This window comes from Cherax quadricarinatus, chromosome 12 (genome assembly GCF_038502225.1).
Source record: "Cherax quadricarinatus isolate ZL_2023a chromosome 12, ASM3850222v1, whole genome shotgun sequence".
Lineage (NCBI taxonomy): Eukaryota > Metazoa > Arthropoda > Malacostraca > Decapoda > Parastacidae > Cherax > Cherax quadricarinatus.
Genome location: NC_091303.1, coordinates 24135874 through 24155667, shown reverse-complemented (window position 1 = coordinate 24155667; position 19794 = coordinate 24135874). Strand labels below are relative to the sequence as shown.

The 19794-nt window shown below is 38.6% G+C and overlaps 1 protein-coding gene across 7 annotated transcripts in view; it reads left to right on the top strand.

Annotated features, from left to right (window-relative positions):
• Positions 1 to 19794, top strand: part of LOC128686617 (deoxyribonuclease TATDN1) — a 192546-nt gene that overhangs the window by 99700 nt on the left and 73052 nt on the right. For all 7 annotated transcript variants that reach the window (XM_070084275.1, XM_070084276.1, XM_070084274.1 and 4 more), the window contains 2 exons: positions 928 to 1120; positions 2391 to 2594. In XM_070084275.1, the coding sequence (XP_069940376.1) occupies positions 928 to 1120; positions 2391 to 2594 (397 nt within the window). The remainder of the gene's footprint in view (positions 1 to 927; positions 1121 to 2390; positions 2595 to 19794) is intronic.

The window sequence follows — 19794 nt, the reverse complement described above, 5'->3', positions numbered from 1 at the left end:
AAGTTTTGTAAGCAATATAATGATAAACAAATTAGTGCAGTTATTGTGTTGAATACAATGAGTGTACACTTATACAATATACATTATACTTGTTGCACAGGCCACAAATGTTATTAGAAAAAGAAAAAGAATTAGAAAAGAAAAGAAAAAAGTATAAAAAAAACGTAAAATAAAAAAATGGGATTTTGCGGAAGTCACTTATGTTGCCGCCACCCGGTCATTTTGGGTCAACTTCCTGCCGCTGTATCTCGGTAAGTACTGATCAGAAAAAAAAAAATTGTCTTATTACCTTCACAAAAATATACTCTTTAATTCTGTTAGATTTTTTTTTTTTTTTTTTTTTTTTTTTTTTTTTTTTTTTTTTTTTTTTATTTTTTTTTTTTTTTTTTCAAAATTTCTTGGACACTGGAGCACCACTTCAGATTTTGGCCTTGGACCCTGAAGGGGTTAAGGTAAGTAATGTGTATTTTATCGCTCTGGGCCACTTTAAATATTGTATGCTACATGTAGGTGTGGTAGTCAGGCAGGCTACCATACCTGTCACACCCAACTTCCTTCAATAAATACCATTAACCTCTCGCCCTACATTAAGACTTCAAATATTTTTCGGTAGCTTGGAACCTAACCTGCTGTATAAGTGGGGCCCTACTGTATTTGTAATTTTATTCCAAGTGTACGGTTCTCTACTAGCACTGAAAGCCTTATACGTACTGTATTATGTGAGAAACTTAAGTTTCATTGACCTAACAATAATAGGGTAACTCTTTTCTCGTGAAAATTTGTCTTTTATCCTTATATATATGACTGAGACATTTCGTGAAATGTTCACTATTCCTGCTTAAATTATAAATTGCTTTTCTCGTAAACACTTTATCAGTGGATAATTTTCACCACTTTATTTACATTTTAACAATTTTCAATCCATAGAACAACTGTACTGTACAGCAGGATGTCACCCAACCCGCTGTGGAGAATTTGAACAGGATGACACTGACCCAGAAACCTATTTAGAAAATTTACTGCAACTGACACTGGACAACAGAGACAATGTGATAGCCATTGGAGAGTGTGGCTTGGACTATGATCGTACACAGTTCTGTGCTCCAGATATTCAGAGAAAGTAAGAAACTTTGGTATGCTACTTTTCTTTCATGTATTTTTCACTAATGTCCCCTCAAGGGAGGTTCCTTGATGCCAGAGGGCTCTTGATCCTGGGAATTGGACCTGACCTCCCTTTGGATCGAACTTGAATACCTCCTATTCCCCCAGGCGCTGAATCAGCCCAGCAAGCTTAGTGCTCCCTATTAATATAATAATAATAGTAATACTTTTCTTGCTTTTTATCCATAGAAATGTTCTTAAATGCCTTCATATTTATGTACATGACTTTACATGCTCTTGATTTTACATGAACTATGAAAACAATATATTCTTATAGCAGTCCATAGGTTTGGACTATCATTTCCACAGTCCCCCAGTTTGAAAAAAACTATGGAATGACTTTACATATTGACTAAGGCACTTTTTTTGCTTTTAATACACGTGGACACACATGTGCATACATGCTTGCACTGAAGTTACAATTACAAGGCTGCCCACCCTTTCTCTCTCTCTCTCTCTTTCTCTCTCTCTTATATAATATATGTCTCTTGTCATTGTGTTTTACAGTAATGATAAGGGTACTGTCCTGAGATTCTGTTGTATACTAATTCATGCCTATGATCTCTGTGTTTGTATCTCTGAGTTTCTGTTATTTTACCGTATGTGATCTTTTGAAATATTTCCTTTTTTTCTTTTTGATACCTCAAACTACTACAGCATGACTGACTTTTCATTGTCTCTGGCATTATTCTGTGTATTGCAGTGACAATGCCACTGGCTGGCAAAATGTCTATAATAAAGATACTCAAGTGTTTCACCTGTCTCTAAATCTTCTTCCTTTAATGTCTCTGTTGTCATCTTAATCCCACACTCAGTTGACTAGTTCTTTCATGAGTTTGTGCTGTTTTTTATGTAAATTACACTTAAACCCCACATTGCATAATTTGATTATTCATCTTATTTTAACTGATGTATAACCTGTAAATACATTTGATTATTTAATTTTTTTTGTGCAGTGCAGTGTTTTCTTTACACCTAAATTTCTCTTCTTTGTGGCCATTCTTTCTTATGAGCATTAACAGGAATTAAATTAAAGCAATACTTAATGAAGAGTGCCCTTTGAAACACTAAATGAGTTTAAATGAGTTCAAATCTGAAATCATTTTGTATTATTCATGAATTCTTGATTTGCAAAAACTTAACCCCATGTTTTTGGGGAGTTTAATTCTGCTATATGGTTTGTCATCAACTAAAACTAGATATTATAAAATATTAATTCATTTTTTCAGATATTTTGAAAAACAAATTAATCTGGCAGAAGTAACTGGTTTACCCATGTTCTTGCATTGTCGAAATTCTGCTTCTGATCTTGTGAAAATCTTGACTGCTCACCGTGAGAAGCTCGTGGGCGGAGTGGTTCACTCTTTTGATGGCACGAAAGAGGAAGCTCAGCAGATATTGGATTTAGATCTATTTATTGGAATAAATGGCTGGTAAGGAACTTCTTGTTAAATTTTCATGCATATTTTCAATGTAAATAAAGCCTGTAAGTTTCTTAGTTAATTTAGAAATATAATTGTTTTGTGAAATTCCAGTATAGTACAGTGGACCCTCCCTTTTCGTGATTAATCCATTCCAGAGAGTCTGATGAAGTGTGAAATTCATGAAAACTTAAACCATTTTTCCCGTAAGAAATAATGTAAATCCAATTAATCCATTTCAGATACCCAAAAGTATAAACAAAAAATACATTTTATAGAGAATAACTATATTCCATGGCTTGTTTATCTATCACAATTCATCTAATATGACATAATAAACAATATTAATAACACAGAAACATGATATATCCTCTAGAATGAATAAAATATGTCATTATGTATGTGAGGAGTGGTGGTTGTGTTGTTGTTGGGTTTATAAGGGCCACTGAGAGCATAAGTGGTACATATTAGTGATAGTGGAGGCGGCAGCAGAAACCACCAACACTATTCACACAAACAATGTACGTAATTTATAAATAAGAAATATTTATGCTTTAATATATAAATAAGAAATATTTACTCCTTATAAATAAGAAATATTTACTCTTTATAAATAAGAAATATTTACTCTTTATAAATAAGAAATATTTACACTTATTGTACCTTGGAGATACTGGCATTGGTTTAGGGTGGTGGAAGATAGGCAGGGTGGCATATGTTTGTCAGTGGCCATATATACTGTATCTCCAATAACATTGGAAGAGTCAGTTTTGTGTTGTCCTTTTTCTATCACTTAATTTACTTGTTACACTGTTAATGCTACACTTTATCACTAGCTGGCACTATAGCTTTTATCGACTTCTGCTGCTTTAGTATCGTACATATCGTAGAATCACTGAATCACTGAAGAAGGCACATTCTCCCCTCTCTCTTCCTCCTCCACTTTCGTACTTTACTACAAGTTTTTTCTTGAATTCTATCATGTCTCTCACCTTCTCTATCAACAGGCTGGAACTAGCAGCTTTCTTTGGGCCCATGGTGGCTTATTTAGCAGTCACATAGCATAAACAAGTGCAAAAAACAATGAATTATTACGAAATGTTTCCTATGACCCCACAGAATAACGTTCACTCACCGAGAAACAAAGCGACACTGCCTCAAAATGCGTGTGTGGGAGGCTTTGTGTGTGTGCGACACTTGGACAGGTACCATACCACCGACGAGAATGGAGGAAAGTAACGAAAACTGAGCCAATATTTTTAGGAAAAAAGTCGGCAATAACTGAAATTAACGTAAACAGAGCCCGACAAAAAGGGAGGGTCCACTGGACTTTGAAAGATGTTTTTAATATGAAGATTTAACAAAATTCCTATTGATTTTTTTTTTTTTGTATTTCTGTACAGTTAAAATCCACTATTCCAGAAATGTTAGTTCTTTCTCTAAACCCCTAACTTCTCACTTGTATGGATCATGTTATACCTTCTATGAATAGTTTTTTAATGCAAACAATTATGTGGAAGTCCAAGCCCCTCGCACACAAAACCTCCTTTACCCCCTCCCTCCAACCCTTCCTAGGCCGACCCCTACCCCGCCTTCCTTCCACTACAGACTGATACACTCTTGAAGTCATTCTGTTTCGCTCCATTCTCTCTACATGTCCGAACCACCTCAACAACCCTTCCTCAGCCCTCTGGACAACAGTTTTGGTAATCCCGCACCTCCTCCTAACTTCCAAACTACGAATTCTCTGCATTATATTCACACCACACATTGCCCTCAGACATGACATCTCCACTGCCTCCAGCCTTCTCCTCGCTGCAACATTCATCACCCACGCTTCACACCCATATAAGAGCGTTGGTAAAACTATACTCTCATACATTCCCCTCTTTGCCTCCAAGGACAAAGTTCTTTGTCTCCACAGACTCCTAAGTGCACCACTCACTCTTTTTCCCTCATCAATTCTATGATTCACCTCATCTTTCATAGACCCATCTGCTGACACGTCCACTCCCAAATATCTGAATACGTTCACCTCCTCCATACTCTCTCCCTCCAATCTGATATTCAATCTTTCATCACCTAATCTTTTTGTTATCCTCATAACCTTACTCTTTCCTGTATTCACCTTTAATTTTCTTCTTTTGCACACCCTACCAAATTCATCCACCAATCTCTGCAACTTCTCTTCAGAATCTCCCAAGAGCACAGTGTCATCAGCAAAGAGCAGCTGTGACAACTCCCACTTTGTGTGTGATTCTTTATCTTTTAACTCCACGCCTCTTGCCAAGACCCTCGCATTTACTTCTCTTACAACCCCATCTATAAATATATTAAACAACCACGGTGACATCACACATCCTTGTCTAAGGCCTACTTTTACTGGGAAAAAATTTCCCTCTTTCCTACATACTCTAACTTGAGCCTCACTATCCTCGTAAAAACTCTTCACTGCTTTCAGTAACCTACCTCCTACACCATACACTTGCAACATCTGCCACATTGCCCCCCTATCCACCCTGTCATACGCCTTTTCCAAATCCATAAATGCCACAAAGACCTCTTTAGCCTTATCTAAATACTGTTCACTTATATGTTTCACTGTAAACACCTGGTCCACACACCCCCTACCTTTCCTAAAGCCTCCTTGTTCATCTGCTATCCTATTCTCCGTCTTACTCTTAATTCTTTCAATTATAACTCTACCATACACTTTACCAGGTACACTCAACAGACTTATCCCCCTATAATTTTTGCACTCTCTTTTATCCCCTTTGCCTTTATACAAAGGAACTATGCATGCTCTCTGCCAATCCCTAGGTACCTTACCTTCTTCCATACATTTATTAAATAATTGCACCAACCACTCCAAAACTATATCCCCACCTGCTTTTAACATTTCTATCTTTATCCCATCAATCCCGGCTGCCTTACCCCCTTTCATTTTACCTACTGCCTCACGAACTTCCCCCACACTCACAACTGGCTCTTCCTCACTCCTACAAGATGTTATTCCTCCTTGCCCTATACACGAAATCACAGCTTCCCTATCTTCATCAACATTTAACAATTCCTCAAAATATTCCTTCCATCTTCCCAATACCTCTAACTCTCCATTTAATAACTCTCCTCTCCTATTTTTAACTGACAAATCCATTTGTTCTCTAGGCTTTCTTAACTTGTTAATCTCACTCCAAAACTTTTTCTTATTTTCAACAAAATTTGTTGATAACATCTCACCCACTCTCTCATTTGCTCTCTTTTTACATTGCTTCACCACTCTCTTAACTTCTCTCTTTTTCTCCATATACTCTTCCCTCCTTGCATCACTTCTACTTTGTAAAAACTTCTCATATGCTAACTTTTTCTCCCTTACTACTCTCTTTACATCATCATTCCACCAATCGCTCCTCTTCCCTCCTGCACCCACTTTCCTGTAACCACAAACTTCTGCTGAACACTCTAACACTACATTTTTAAACCTACCCCATACCTCTTCGACCCCATTGCCTATGCTCTCATTAGCCCATCTATCCTCCAATAGCTGTTTATATCTTACCCTAACTGCCTCCTCTTTTAGTTTATAAACCTTCACCTCTCTCTTCCCTGATGCTTCTATTCTCCTTGTATCCCATCTACCTTTTACTCTCAGTGTAGCTACAACTAGAAAGTGATCTGATATATCTGTGGCCCCTCTATAAACATGTACATCCTGAAGTCTACTCAACAGTCTTTTATCTACCAATACATAATCCAACAAACTACTGTCATTTCGCCCTACATCATATCGTGTATACTTATTTATCCTCTTTTTCTTAAAATATGTATTACCTATAACTAAACCCCTTTCTATACACAGTTCAATCAAAGGGCTCCCATTATCATTTACACCTGGCACCCCAAACTTACCTACCACACCCTCTCTAAAAGTTTCTCCTACTTTAGCATTCAAGTCCCCTACCACAATTACTCTCTCACTTGGTTCAAAGGCTCCTATACATTCACTTAACATCTCCCAAAATCTCTCTCTCTCCTCTGCATTCCTCTCTTCTCCAGGTGCATACACGCTTATTATGACCCACTTCTCGCATCCAACCTTTACTTTAATCCACATAATTCTTGAATTTACACATTCATATTCTCTTTTCTCCTTCCATAACTGATCATTTAACATTACTGCTACCCCTTCCTTTGCTCTAACTCTCTCAGATACTCCAGATTTAATCCCATTTATTTCCCCCCACTGAAACTCTCCTACCCCCTTCAGCTTTGTTTCGCTTAGGGCCAGGACATCCAACTTCTTTTCATTCATAACATCAGCAATCATCTGTTTCTTGTCATCCGCACTACATCCACGCACATTTAAGCAACCCAGTTTTATAAAGTTTTTCTTCTTCTCTTTTTTAGTAATTGTATACAGGAGAAGGGGTTACTAGCCCATTGCTCCCGGCATTTTAGTCGCCTCATACGACACGCATGGCTTACGGAGGAAAGATTCTTTTCCACTTCCCCATGGACAATAGAAGAAATAAAAAAGAACAAGAGCTATTTAGAAAAAGGAGAAAAACCTAGATGTATGTATATATATATATGCATGTGCGTGTCTGTGAAGTGTGACCAAAGTGTAAGTAGGAGTAGCAAGATATCCCTGTTATCTTAGCGTGTTTATGAGACAGAAAAAGAAACCAGCAATCCTACCATCATGCAAAACAGTTACAGGTTTTTGTTTCACAGTCATCTGGCAGGACGGTAGTACTTCCCTGGGTGGTTGCTGTCTACCAACCTACTACCTATGTGTTCCTATAAAAATATCTTTTTTATTACCTGGAGTCTACCTGGAGGGTATTCCAGGGATCAGTGCTCCCCACGGCCTGGTCCACAACCAGGCCTCCCAGTAGATCAGGGCCTGATCAACCAGGCTGTTACTGCTGGCTGCACATAGTACAACATGCTAACCACAGCCCGGCTGGTCCAGCACTGACTTTACATATCTGTCCAGCTCCCTCCTGAAGGCAGCCAGGGGTCTATTGGTAATTCCCCTTATGCCTGGTGGGAGGCTGTTGAACAGTCTTGGGCCCCAGACACTTACAGTACTGTGTTGTTTCATAGTGTACCAGTGGCGCCCCTACTTTTCACTGGGGATATTTTGCACCGCCTCCCCAGTCTTTTGCTTTCATAGGGAGTAATTTCTGTGTGCAGATTAGAATCCAATCCTTCTTGGATTTTCCATGTGTAGATTATGATACATCTCTCTCTTGCCTGCGTCCAGCGAGTACAAGTTATTATGACCCAGGTAATCGAAGCCTGTATCCTGGGTGTAAAAATGGAGCTTGGAGCAAAATAAACACAGCAGATAAACTTTGAATTATATTATCCTTCATCATGTATAAACAGAAGATTTTTTTTTTTCAACAAACCGGCCGTATCCCCCCGAGGCAGGGTGGCCCAAAAAGAAAAATGAAAGCTTCTCTTTTTAAATTTAGTAATTTATACAGGAGAAGGGGTTACTAGCCCCTTGCTCCCGGCATTTTAGTCGCCATTACAACACGCATGGCTTACGGAGGAAGAATTCTGTTCCACTTCCCCATGGAAATAACAGAAAATAAACAAGAACAAGAACTAGTAAGAAAATAGAAGAAAACCCAGAGGGGTGTGTATATATATATATCTTTCTTCTTCTTTCAACACATCGGCTGTATCCCAACGAGGCGGGGTGGCCCAAAAGGAAAAAACGAAAGTTTCTCCTTTTACATTTAGTAATATATACAGGAGAAGGGGTTACTAGCCCCTTGCTCCGGGCATTTTAGTCGCCTCTTACAACACGCATGGCTTACGGAGGAAGAATTCTGATCCACTTTCCCATGGAGATGAGAGGAAATATACAAGAACAAGAACTAGAAAGAAAATAGAAGAAAACCCAGAGGGGTATGTTTATATATGCTTGTACATGTATGTGTAGTGTGACCTAAGTGTAAGAAGAAGTAGCAAAACGTACCTGAAACCTTGCATATTTATGAGACAGAAAAATGGATACCAGCAATCCTACCATCATGTAAAACAATTACAGGCTTTCGTTTTACACTCACTTGGCAGGATGGTAGTACCTCCCTGGGCGGTTGATGTCTACCAACCTACTACCTAGGATAAACAGAAGTATGTACACTATGTACAGCAAATAGGTATTAGTGCATGCCATGGTAGTCAAGGCAGAGCAGCAGCCAAGAGACAAGATAGACAACTGTACTTCAACCAGCAGCAGAAAGAAAGTGACAAGGGTGAAAATGTGAGTGGTAGCCATGTCACCTTCACAACTGCTAGATCCACATTATGATTGGCTGAACTTAGATGCTGATTTGACAATGGGGCCCCGTGAACCGTTGAACCCTTAGCCACCTGGTTCGCTGGTTGGTGAGGCAGTCTAAGTGAGTGTGTTAACATGCTCTGAATAAAGGTTACATAGTCTTTGCATGCAACACAAGTCAAGTGCTTCCAAGCATTCCCAGTAGTTAAGGTGTTTGACAGAACTTATATGTGATGTGAATATTATGTAGAGGATTCAGAGTTTCGAGATGAGGAGGTGTGGGGTTACCAAAATTATTATCCAGAGGGCTGAGAGGCTGTTGAGGTGGTTTAGACACTTAAGAGAAGAACGAGAAAACATATGATGATTTGAAGAGTGTATAAATCTGTAGTGGAGGGAGGGTGGGGTAGGGGTTGCCATGGGAATGGTTGGAGGGGCAGGGGTAACGGAGGTTTTTGTATGTGAAAGGTTTGGACATGAAACAGGCATGTGAGCATGTTAGATAGGAGTGAGTGGAGGCAAGTGTTTTTTTATGATTTGACCTGCTGTTGGAGTATGAGCTAGGTAACATTTTTGGAGGGATTCAGGGAAACCAGTTAGCCAGACTTGAGCAGTGCATATTTCGTACTGCATACCCCACTGCTTTCCCCTGTCATCACATGAGAGGGGTCTATTGTATAATCCTTTCACTGTCCTTTGCCAGCTTCACTCATGTAGATTTATGTTTTAACCCTTTGACTGTGGCAACCCCAATTCTGAAACTGCCTCCCTGTGTCACAAAATATTTGAGAAAAAAAAAATGTTTTTTCTTACCAAAATGTTAGGATTAATTTGCTGAGTGTTTTAAGCATAAAAAAATGCACTCAGTACTTACCAAGATATAGAGGCGTAAAGTTGGCAGAAAATGAGCCGCGTATGGCAACAGCGGTGATTGCCGCTCACCCGGTACACTTATATGCACTGCCATTCGAAGGTTTCTTGTATTTTCCAATTTTTTTTTTCCAAGTAACTTATGTGGCCTGTGAGACCAAAGTAAGGTGCAATGTACATATCCATATACACTCATTGTATGCAACACAATAACAGCACAAACATTATCTTTACATTGTTTACAAAACTTGTTTACACAAATCAAAAATACAAAAAACTGCTTATTACTATTCTATAATATATATATAAATGCACAGTCACTGGATATATTCCTAGAAGTTCTGCAGCTTGTGAAACTCTTTGAAACATTGTTTCATACACAATGGTGTTTTACACTCCTCACACATAAAACGAGTGTCTCTGCATTTTTGTGGGCATTTTTTTGTATGTGCACAGACAAAACATCTCGTCTGAGCAGTTTTATTCAAAGTAGTAGCAGGCAGTTGTGTTAGGTAGTCATCCTAGGTAAATGGTCATGTGTCATCATTCCTTCCTTCCTACTTCCCTACATTCCTTCCTACCTTCCTACATTCCTTCCTTCCTTTTTTCCTACCTACCTACCTACCTTCCTTTCTTCTTTCCTTCCTTCCTTTCTTCATTCTTTCCTTTCTTCCTTTCTTCCTTCTGGTTTCTATAATATATATACACATATATATGAATGTATTCAGATATTTGGGAGTGGACGTGCCAGCGGATGGGTCTATGAAAGTTGAGATGAATCATAGAATTGATGAGGGGAAAAGGGTGAGAGGTGCACTTAGGAGTCTGTGGAGACAAAGAACTTTGTCCTTGGAGGCAAAGAGGGGAATGTATGAGAGTATAGTTTTACCAACACTCTTATATGGGTGTGAAGCATGGGTGATGAATGTTGCAGCAAGGAGAAGGCTGGAGGCAGTGGAGATGTCATGTCTGAGAGCAATGTGTGGTGTGAATATAATGCAGAGAATTCGTAGTTTGGAAGTTAGGAGGAGGTGCGGGATTTCCAAAACTGTTGTCCAGAGGGCTGAGGAAGGGTTGTTGAGGTGGTTCGGACATGTAGAGAGAATGGAGCGAAACGGATTGACTTCAAGAGTGTATCAGTCTGTAGTGGAAGGAAGGCAGGGTAGGGGTCAGCCTTGGAAAGGTTGGAGGTAGGGGTAAAGGAGGTTTTGTGTGTGAGGGGCTTGGATTTCCAGCGGGCATGCGTGAGCGTGTTTGATAGGAGTGAATGGAGACAAATGGTTTTTAATACTTGACGTGCTGTTGAAGTGTGAACAAAGTAACATTTATGAAGGGATTCAGGGAAACCGGCAGGCCGGACTTGAGTCCTGGAGATGAGAAGTACAGTGCCTGCACTCTGAAGGAGGGGTGGTGTTAATGTTGTAGTTTAAAAACTGTAGTGTAAAGCACCCTTCTGGCAAGACAGTGATGGAGTGAGTGATGGTGAAAGTTTTTCTTTTTCGGGCCACCCTGCCTTGGTGGGAATCGGCCAGTGTGCTAATAAAAAAATAATAAATATATATAGTCACTGGACACTTTTCTAGAACTGCTATTAGCTTCTGGAGCTTGATGTTGTGTGTGTGTGGACTTGTAAATGTACCGAGTCAGGGTGTGGCTGCTGTCAAAATGACAAATTATACCATCACTCACTACCCTTACTGCCTGTCAACACCCATGAGGTCCCATGCCTTCCTTCCTTCCTTACTTCTTCTTTCCTTCCTTCCTTCCTTCCTTCCTTTCATTTTGTCCTTCCTTCCTTTCTTTCTTCCTTACATCTTCTTTCCTTCCTTCCTTTCATCTTGTCCTTCCTTTCTTCCTTCCTGCCTTCCTTCCTGCCTTCCATCCCTCCTACCTTCCTTCCTTCCTTCTTCTTTCCTTCCTTCCTCTCATCTCTTCCTTCCTTCCTTTCTTTCTTTCTTTAATTCCTTCCTTCCTTCTTTCTGGTATCCTGGGCATTGATTTCGGTCAGAAACTCCTCAAAACCTTGAAATTCATCTTCAGAGACACTTCCATCTGTGTTAGAGCTATCACTTGGGAAGAGAAAAGTCCCAGATTCGCTGGGGAGTTAGATATTTCTTACCGCTAGGCATGCTGAACAAGGACTACTGAAATGGCTTCCCCACAATGCACCACTGGCTCCCCAATTTTTTTTTATACTGCACACACTGACTGTGAAGACCCAGTCTCTCACATGTGGACCTACCAGCTTTCTCCCACTTGATTTGAAGCCGCTAGAATTTTGGTGTATTAATACGTTGAAAACATTGGCTCATAAGACGTATATACACGGCCGAAACAATCATAGGGTTAATTAAGCACAACTACCTTGAATACACTGTGAGCAATAAATTTTGTCCTAGACATGAGAGAATGTGTCTGTGCAATGAGTATTCATAGCATAAGAATAATTTTGCTCCATGTGGTGCACGATGGGAGAAGCAAACCTTTGACCTTGTGTTTGATTTAAAACAGCAAATTTGAGGTGTTTCTTGATAGCAATTGATATAATGGAAGACATACTACCTAAATAAGGATAATTTTGTTTGATTACAGGACCAAAAGTAGCTTGAAATTGGGCTCAAAGTAGCAGAAATATTAGATTTTTTGACAAGTTTCCTGAGAACATGTAAGGACCTCTCTATCCCCTGGTCTGTTTTATGGGTTTTTACCAGATCTGTTTCAATTATTGGGACACTCTCAGCCATGACCAATCTTCTTCTTTCAACTAACCAAACGTATCCCACTGAAGCAGGGCGGCCCCAAAAGAAAAATGAAAGTTTATCTCTTTAAATTTAGTAATACATACAGGAGAAGGGGTTACTAGCCCCCTTGCTCTCGACATTTTAATTGCCTCTTATGATATGCATGGCTTACAGAGGAAGAATTCTGTTCCACCTTCCCATAACCAATCATTCGTGTTTATATTTTATTACTCAGGGAATAGGGTAAAACTTTGTTTTTAGTCTTATGAATTAAACATAGAGGGAAAGTATCATACAGGAAAGACTTGGGGATATGAATAATGAAAAGAGTAAAATGTTGCTTTAGTGGCTGGAATGCCTATAGTGTTTATTTGCACTTTTTTTTTTATTTTTTTTGTAAAATTGGCAAAATTGTCAACTTCTGTGCACCTCATAGTTTAGTTCTTATAGTGATGAATGGGTAGTTTTTGTGCTTAACGATAGATCAGAAGGCATATTAATGAAATAGCTGAGAATTGAGCATTGGAATTGGCTTACAATGGGACTCAAAGTGGGAGAAATAGCCAGTCCACTAATTTTGCCCCTTTGTAATTCTGTAAGTTTTCCATCAAATTTTGTATTTTTGGTGATATTACATTCAGAAAAGGATTTCCTACCATTTCAGAAGTTTTTTCTTTAATGAGACATTGTCAGTATAGTGGTACCTTGACTTATGAGTTTAATTTGTTCTGTGACTGAGCTCATAACTCAGTTTGCTCATACAGTGGAACCCTGAATATTGTCCGCTGCATTTATTGTCCGATTTGTATTTAGGCCGGTTTTTGGGCGGAAATTTTGTTCTATACAGTGGACCCCCGCATAACGATCACCTCCGAATGCGACCAATTATGTAAGTGTATTTATGTAAGTGCGTTTGTACGTGTATGTTTGGGGGTCTGAAATGGACTAATCTACTTCACAATATTCCTTATGGGAACAAATTCGGTCAGTACTGGCACCTGAACATACTTCTGGAGTGAAAAAATATCGTTAACCGGGGGTCCACTGTATTTTGTTCAGTGCCTCGTAAATCATCCGTATTATACACGTCAGCCCACCTCCCGCTGGGACGCCATGCGTAGGTGAGTCAGTCTCTGTCTCTTGGTGAATGAGCATATATTCCGCACATTCATCCTAACATTTCCTTAAAATCCATTGGTTTTTGTGCTTGTTTGCTAAGTGCGACTGTGAAATAAGCCACCATGGGCCCAAAGAAACTTCCTAGTGTCAGCCCTTTGATTAAGAAAGTGAGAAACACAATAGAATCGAAGAAAGAAATTGTAGCAAAGTATGAAAGTGGAGGAGGAAGAGAGAGGGGAGAATGTGCCTTCTTCAGTGATTCTATGATATGTACGATACTAAAGCAGCAGGAGTCAGCCAGCGATAAAGTGTCGCATTAACAGTGTAGCAAGTAAGTTTAGCGATTAAGTGATAGTAAAAGGACACAAAACTAACTCCTCCAATGTTATTGGAAGTGTATAGGACCACTGACAACACCACCGCTGCCACCACCACTATACGGCTTATGCTGCCAGTGGCCCTGATAACCAAACAACACCACCACCACTCATGACATACGTAATGACATTCTAGAGTGTATATCAGGTTTCTATGTTATTTATATTGTTTATTATGTCATATTAGATCAATTGTGATAGATAAATAAGCCGTAGAGTTGATATTAGTGTCATATTGAAGGAGTATCTTGCCCTGCCTCCAAACAAACTCTCCTCCTCCCTGTCTTCCATAAGCCAAAAGTCTTCATTTTTTTTTTTTAACAAGTTGGCCGTCTCCCACCGAGGCAGGGTGACTCAAAAAGAAAGAAAATCCCCAAAAAGAAAATACAGTGGAACCTCTACTTGCGAGTTTAATCCATTCCATGACCTTGCTCGCAACTAGATTTGCTTGTTTGCAGAGTCAGTTTTCCTCATTTAAATTAATTGAAATGCAATTAATCCATTCCAGTGGAATTCTGTACTTTAGCAATATCAACTCTACAGCTTATTTATCTATCTCACTTCATTTAATATGACACAATAAACAATGTAAATAACATAGAAACCTGATATGTAATCTTAAATGAATAAAATATGTCATTCATATAGTGATATGGGCGCTGTCGGTGGTGGACGAGAGTTTGTCTGGAGACTGGGCAAAATACTTCATGAATAATTTCACTAATATCGTCTATACGGCTTATTTATCTATCACAGTTCATCTAATATGACTTAACAAACAATTTAAATAACATAGAAACATGATATATAGTCTAGAATGAATAAAATATGTCATTCATGTAGTGGTATGGGCAGTGTTGGTGTATTATTATTGTTATTATTATTGTATTATATTATTATACTATTATTATATGTATTATTATTATACATATTATTATTATTATTATTATTATTATTATTATTATTATATAAATAATTTGTAATTTTTATTCAAACAAAAAATATAAGATTTACTGTTATTCCTTATTGCAATAATTGTATAAATAATGTCAACCCATTCACGACTGCATATTGGAATGGAAAGTGACGTCATTTGTTTACTCTGAAACAGCCAATTAGTGGACCATTTCTCATAGGTTGAGCTCAATTTCAAGGCACTTGTCATCATGAAAGCAATCATTTTAAAATCATATCGATTTCTGTAATATGTCTCCCATTCTATCAAATGAGACCAAAAAAAAATAAGAATACAACCATAAAAACCATACAAAATTACTGCTATGGGGTGGCTGATTGCTGAAAAGTGAACTCCATTATTTATGCTTAGATGTCTTTCATTTTTGGTGTACGTTAAGAAGCATCTTTCCATCATACGTTGCCCAAGTTTCAATAAGATAGTCCAACAAACAAATGAGATACAATTCTCGAGATCAAGAGCAAGAGCCCCTGCCTTTATTTATTTTTTATTTATTTATTTATTTAGTAATTTGAGCATACATACAGAGGTACAAAAAAAATACAGGTAAGAGCAGCATGCCAAAGCCACTTGTATGCATAGCATTACGGGCTGGCTTAAAATTAACTTAAGATTAACTAAGCAATGATGTAATCAGTGATAAAACATTATTGTAAACAGATAACAATAAAGCACAAATGAGTATTACAAAGACAGGTCATATGGTTGCATGCATTGCTGTACATTCAGTCGAATGGAGTATTTTGTTAGGTAGTATATTTAAAAAATAACAAAGTTAGATTGGGTCTTAGGTTTAACATTTATGTGATATAATTGTGAGAAACATTTAAGATATACAATTTATAAGGTTCAGTTATTCAGTATTTATTTGGTTTTGGGTGAGTGAGTGATCTTTGAGAAGAGACTTGAATTTATAAACAGGTAGTGTTTCTTTTATATTTACAGGTAATGGATTCCAGATTTTAGGGCCTTTTATGTGCATTGAGTTTTTGCATAGCGTGAGATGGACACGAGGAACATCAAAGAGTGATCTGTGCCTTGTGTTATAGTCATGTGTTCTGTTGAGGTTGGCAAGGAGATATTTGAGGGGAGGGTTAACCCTTTGACTGTCGCGGTCGTATATATACATCTTACGAGGTACCGTGTTTGACGTATATTTTTTTTTTTTTTATTATCACACCGGCCGATTCCCACCAAGGCAGGGTGGCCCGAAAAAGAAAAACTTTCACCATCATTCACTCCATCACTGTCTTGCCAGAAGGGTGCTTTACACTACAGTTTTTAAACTGCAACATTAACACCCCTCCTTCAGAGTGCAGGCACTGTACTTCCCATCTCCAGGACTCAAGTCCGGCCTGCCGGTTTCCCTGAATCCCTTCATAAATGTTACTTTGCTCACACTCCAACAGCACGTCAAGTATTAAAAACCATTTGTCTCCATTCACTCCTATCAAACACGCTCACGCATGCCTGCTGGAAGTCCAAGCCCCTCGCACACAAAACCTCCTTTACCGCCTCCCTCCAACCCTTCCTAGGCCGACCCCTACCCCGCCTTCCTTCCACTACAGACTGATACACTCTTGAAGTCATTCTGTTTCGCTCCATTCTCTCTACATGTCCGAACCACCTCAACAACCCTTCCTCAGCCCTCTGGACAACAGTTTTGGTAATCCCGCACCTCCTCCTAACTTCCAAACTACGAATTCTCTGCATTATATTCACACCACACATTGCCCTCAGACATGACATCTCCACTGCCTCCAGCCTTCTCCTCGCTGCAACATTCATCACCCACGCTTCACACCCATATAAGAGCGTTGGTAAAACTATACTCTCAAATCAAGCAGGAGAAAGCTGGTCAACCCACATGTGAGAGAATGGGTCTGTGTGGTCAGTGTGCACCATATAAAAAAAATCCTGGAGCACGCAGTGCATAATGAGGAAAAAAAAACTCCGACCGTTTTTTTTTTTTTAATTAAAATGCCGACTTTGTGGTCTATTTTCGTATAGTATTTATGGTTGTATTCTCCTTTTCTTGGTCTCATTTGATAGAATGGAAAACATATTATAGAAATAGAGGTGATTTTGATTGATTTTACTATAAAAAGAACCTAGAAATGGAGCTCAAAGTAGGGGAAATGTTTGATTTTTGCCAATGTTCAAAAGTAAACAAATGATGCCATTGTCCAATAAATGTCCAACTAGCCATTCTAATATGCAGTCATGAGTGGGTTGATGTTATTTATACAATTATTACAGTATTGCAGTAGTCTGCATAATAGTAAGTCTTCAATTTTTTGTTGGAATAAAAATTCAAAATAGAAAGCAAGAGTAATATCAGAGGGGCCTGGAGACATGACTGATGAGCAAAGAAAATGTTATTTTAGAGCCAGGAATGTCTGCATTGTTCATTCTGAACCTTATTTTGAAATTGTCATATTTTTTAGTTTTCGTGAAATTGGCCAAATTGCAAATTTCTGACCACATTATTAGGTAGTTGAAATCGGTAAATGGGCAGTTTCGTGTACTCAATCGATAGAAAAAAATGGAGTTCTAAAGAAATAGCTATAAGTTTGGGCAACTGGAACAATGGAATTAGCCGAAAATAGGGCTCAAAGTGGGCGAAATCGCCAATTTGTAAACAGCGTCGAGGTCGCTAACTTCGCGAGAGCATAATTCTGTCAGTTTTCCATAAAATTTCGTCTTTTTGGTGTCATTACAATCGGGAAAAGATTCTCCTATCATTTCATAAGAAAAAATAATTTTTTTTTTTTTAAATTTTGCGACACCAGGAGACACCTCAGGATTGGGGGTTGCGACAGACAAAGGGTTAACATGAGAGTTAAGTGTTCTATGTATGTAATAGGTGCAGTAATAAGTATGGATGTTTTGTATGGTGAGTAGGTTTAGTGTTTTGAATATTGGTGGAGTGTGCTGCCTATTGTGGGAATTTGTTATCATTCTGACTGCAGCCTTTTGTTGGGTAATTAGTGATCTGAGGTGGTTAATTGTTGTTGAGCCCCATGCACAAATTCCATAGGTGAGATAGGGGTAAATAAGAGAGTGATATAGGGCCAGGAGGGCTGACTGTGGAGCATAGTACCGTATCTTCAATAGTATGCCTACGGTCTTGGAAATTTTCTTAGAAATTTGTTGTATATGTGTATGAAGTTTGAGTCTATTATCAAGGTGGATTCCTAAGAATTTTCCCTCTGTTAGCTTTGTGATATGTGATCCGTTTATCATTATGTTAAGAGGGACATCTGTAGCTCTGTTACCAAACTGAATGAAGTAGGTTTTGTCAATGTTTAGTGTAAGTTTGTTAGTCCTCATCCAGGTAGATATTTTTTGTAATTCGGTATTTACAGTATTGGCTAGCATGACTGGGCTCGGGTGAGAGAAGACGTATGTAGTGTCATCTGCAAATAGTGTGGGTTTGAGTAATTGCGAAGCATTTGGTAGGTCATTTATGTATAGGAGAAAGAGAAGAGGGCCAAGGACACTTCCCTGTGGGACACCAACTGTAATTGGTTGTGCGGAAGAGTTTGCCCCATTTGCGTACACATATTGGCTTCTGTTGCTGAGGTATGAATTGAGGTAGTTGAGGGAGTGCCCTCTTATACCATAGTGTGACAATTTTATGTGGAGCAAGTCATGGTCAACTGTATCAAAAGCTTTACGTAAGTCAATGAAGATCCCCAGTGGGACTTTTTTTCTCTATTGCAGTGTATATATGTTCTAGCATGTGTATAATAGCATCATTAGTATTTTTATTAGGCCTGAATCCAAATTGGCAGGGGTTGAGTATGTTTTGGGAGATGAGGTAGGAGTAGATTCGTTTATGAATTAATTTTTCGAAGATTTTTGAGAGAGGGTGTAAGTTGGATATTGGCCTATAGCTATTCAACTCTGTTTGGTCTCCTCCTTTATGGATCGGGGTGACCCTTGCTATTTTGAGAACTGTAGGGAAGGTGGAGGATTCAATGGATTTGTTAAAGAGTGTTGCAATGATTGGTGATAGCACTTGTGACACTTTTTTGTATATAAAGGGTGGTAAGGTATTTAAATCTCCTGCCTTGTTTTTTATTGCGTTGATAATAAGGGAGACTTCGTATGGGTTAGTCGGAGCTAGGAACAGTGTGTTCGGGTAGTTGCCAGTGAGGTAGTCATTTGGTGGGGTATCTGAGCTTGGGATTTTATTGGCAAGGTTTTGTCCTATAGTGGAGAAGAAATCATTGAGTCTATTTGCTGTTTCTGTTGGTGGGAGTTCGGGTTCATCTGATTTTGCTAATTTTATTTCGCTATTTTGTGATATCTTTTTTGTTCCTAGAATTTCTGATAGGGTTTTCCAGGTCTTTTTTATATCACCTCGTAAGTTGGATAATCTGTTCTCATAATACAATTTTTTTGCCCTTCTTATCAGGCGGGTTAGGCTTGACGAGTAACGTTTTGTTTGGTCTCTGGTTATGTGACCCATTCTGTACTGTTTTTCATATTGGTGTTTTGTATTTATGGATTTGAGAATGCTAGGTGTTAGCCAGGGACTGTTCAGTCTCTTAGCTGTCATCTGTTTAGTTTTTTAGGGCAGTGCTTGTTATAGAGGTATTGGTTCTTTTTTAGAAAATTATTAATACATTCATCAATATCTGTATAGATTTCTAGCTCAGTGTGCCAGTCAATGTTTGTTACTGCTGTTGTGAAGTTATTAATGGCTGCCTCATTGTGAAGTCTGAAGGTGCCTGAGGTCTCCTCGCTTGTGGAAATTTTAGCAAAAAATCGACCCATCGACTGCTCGTATTTGGAAAAACTCGCACGTGGACACGCTCAC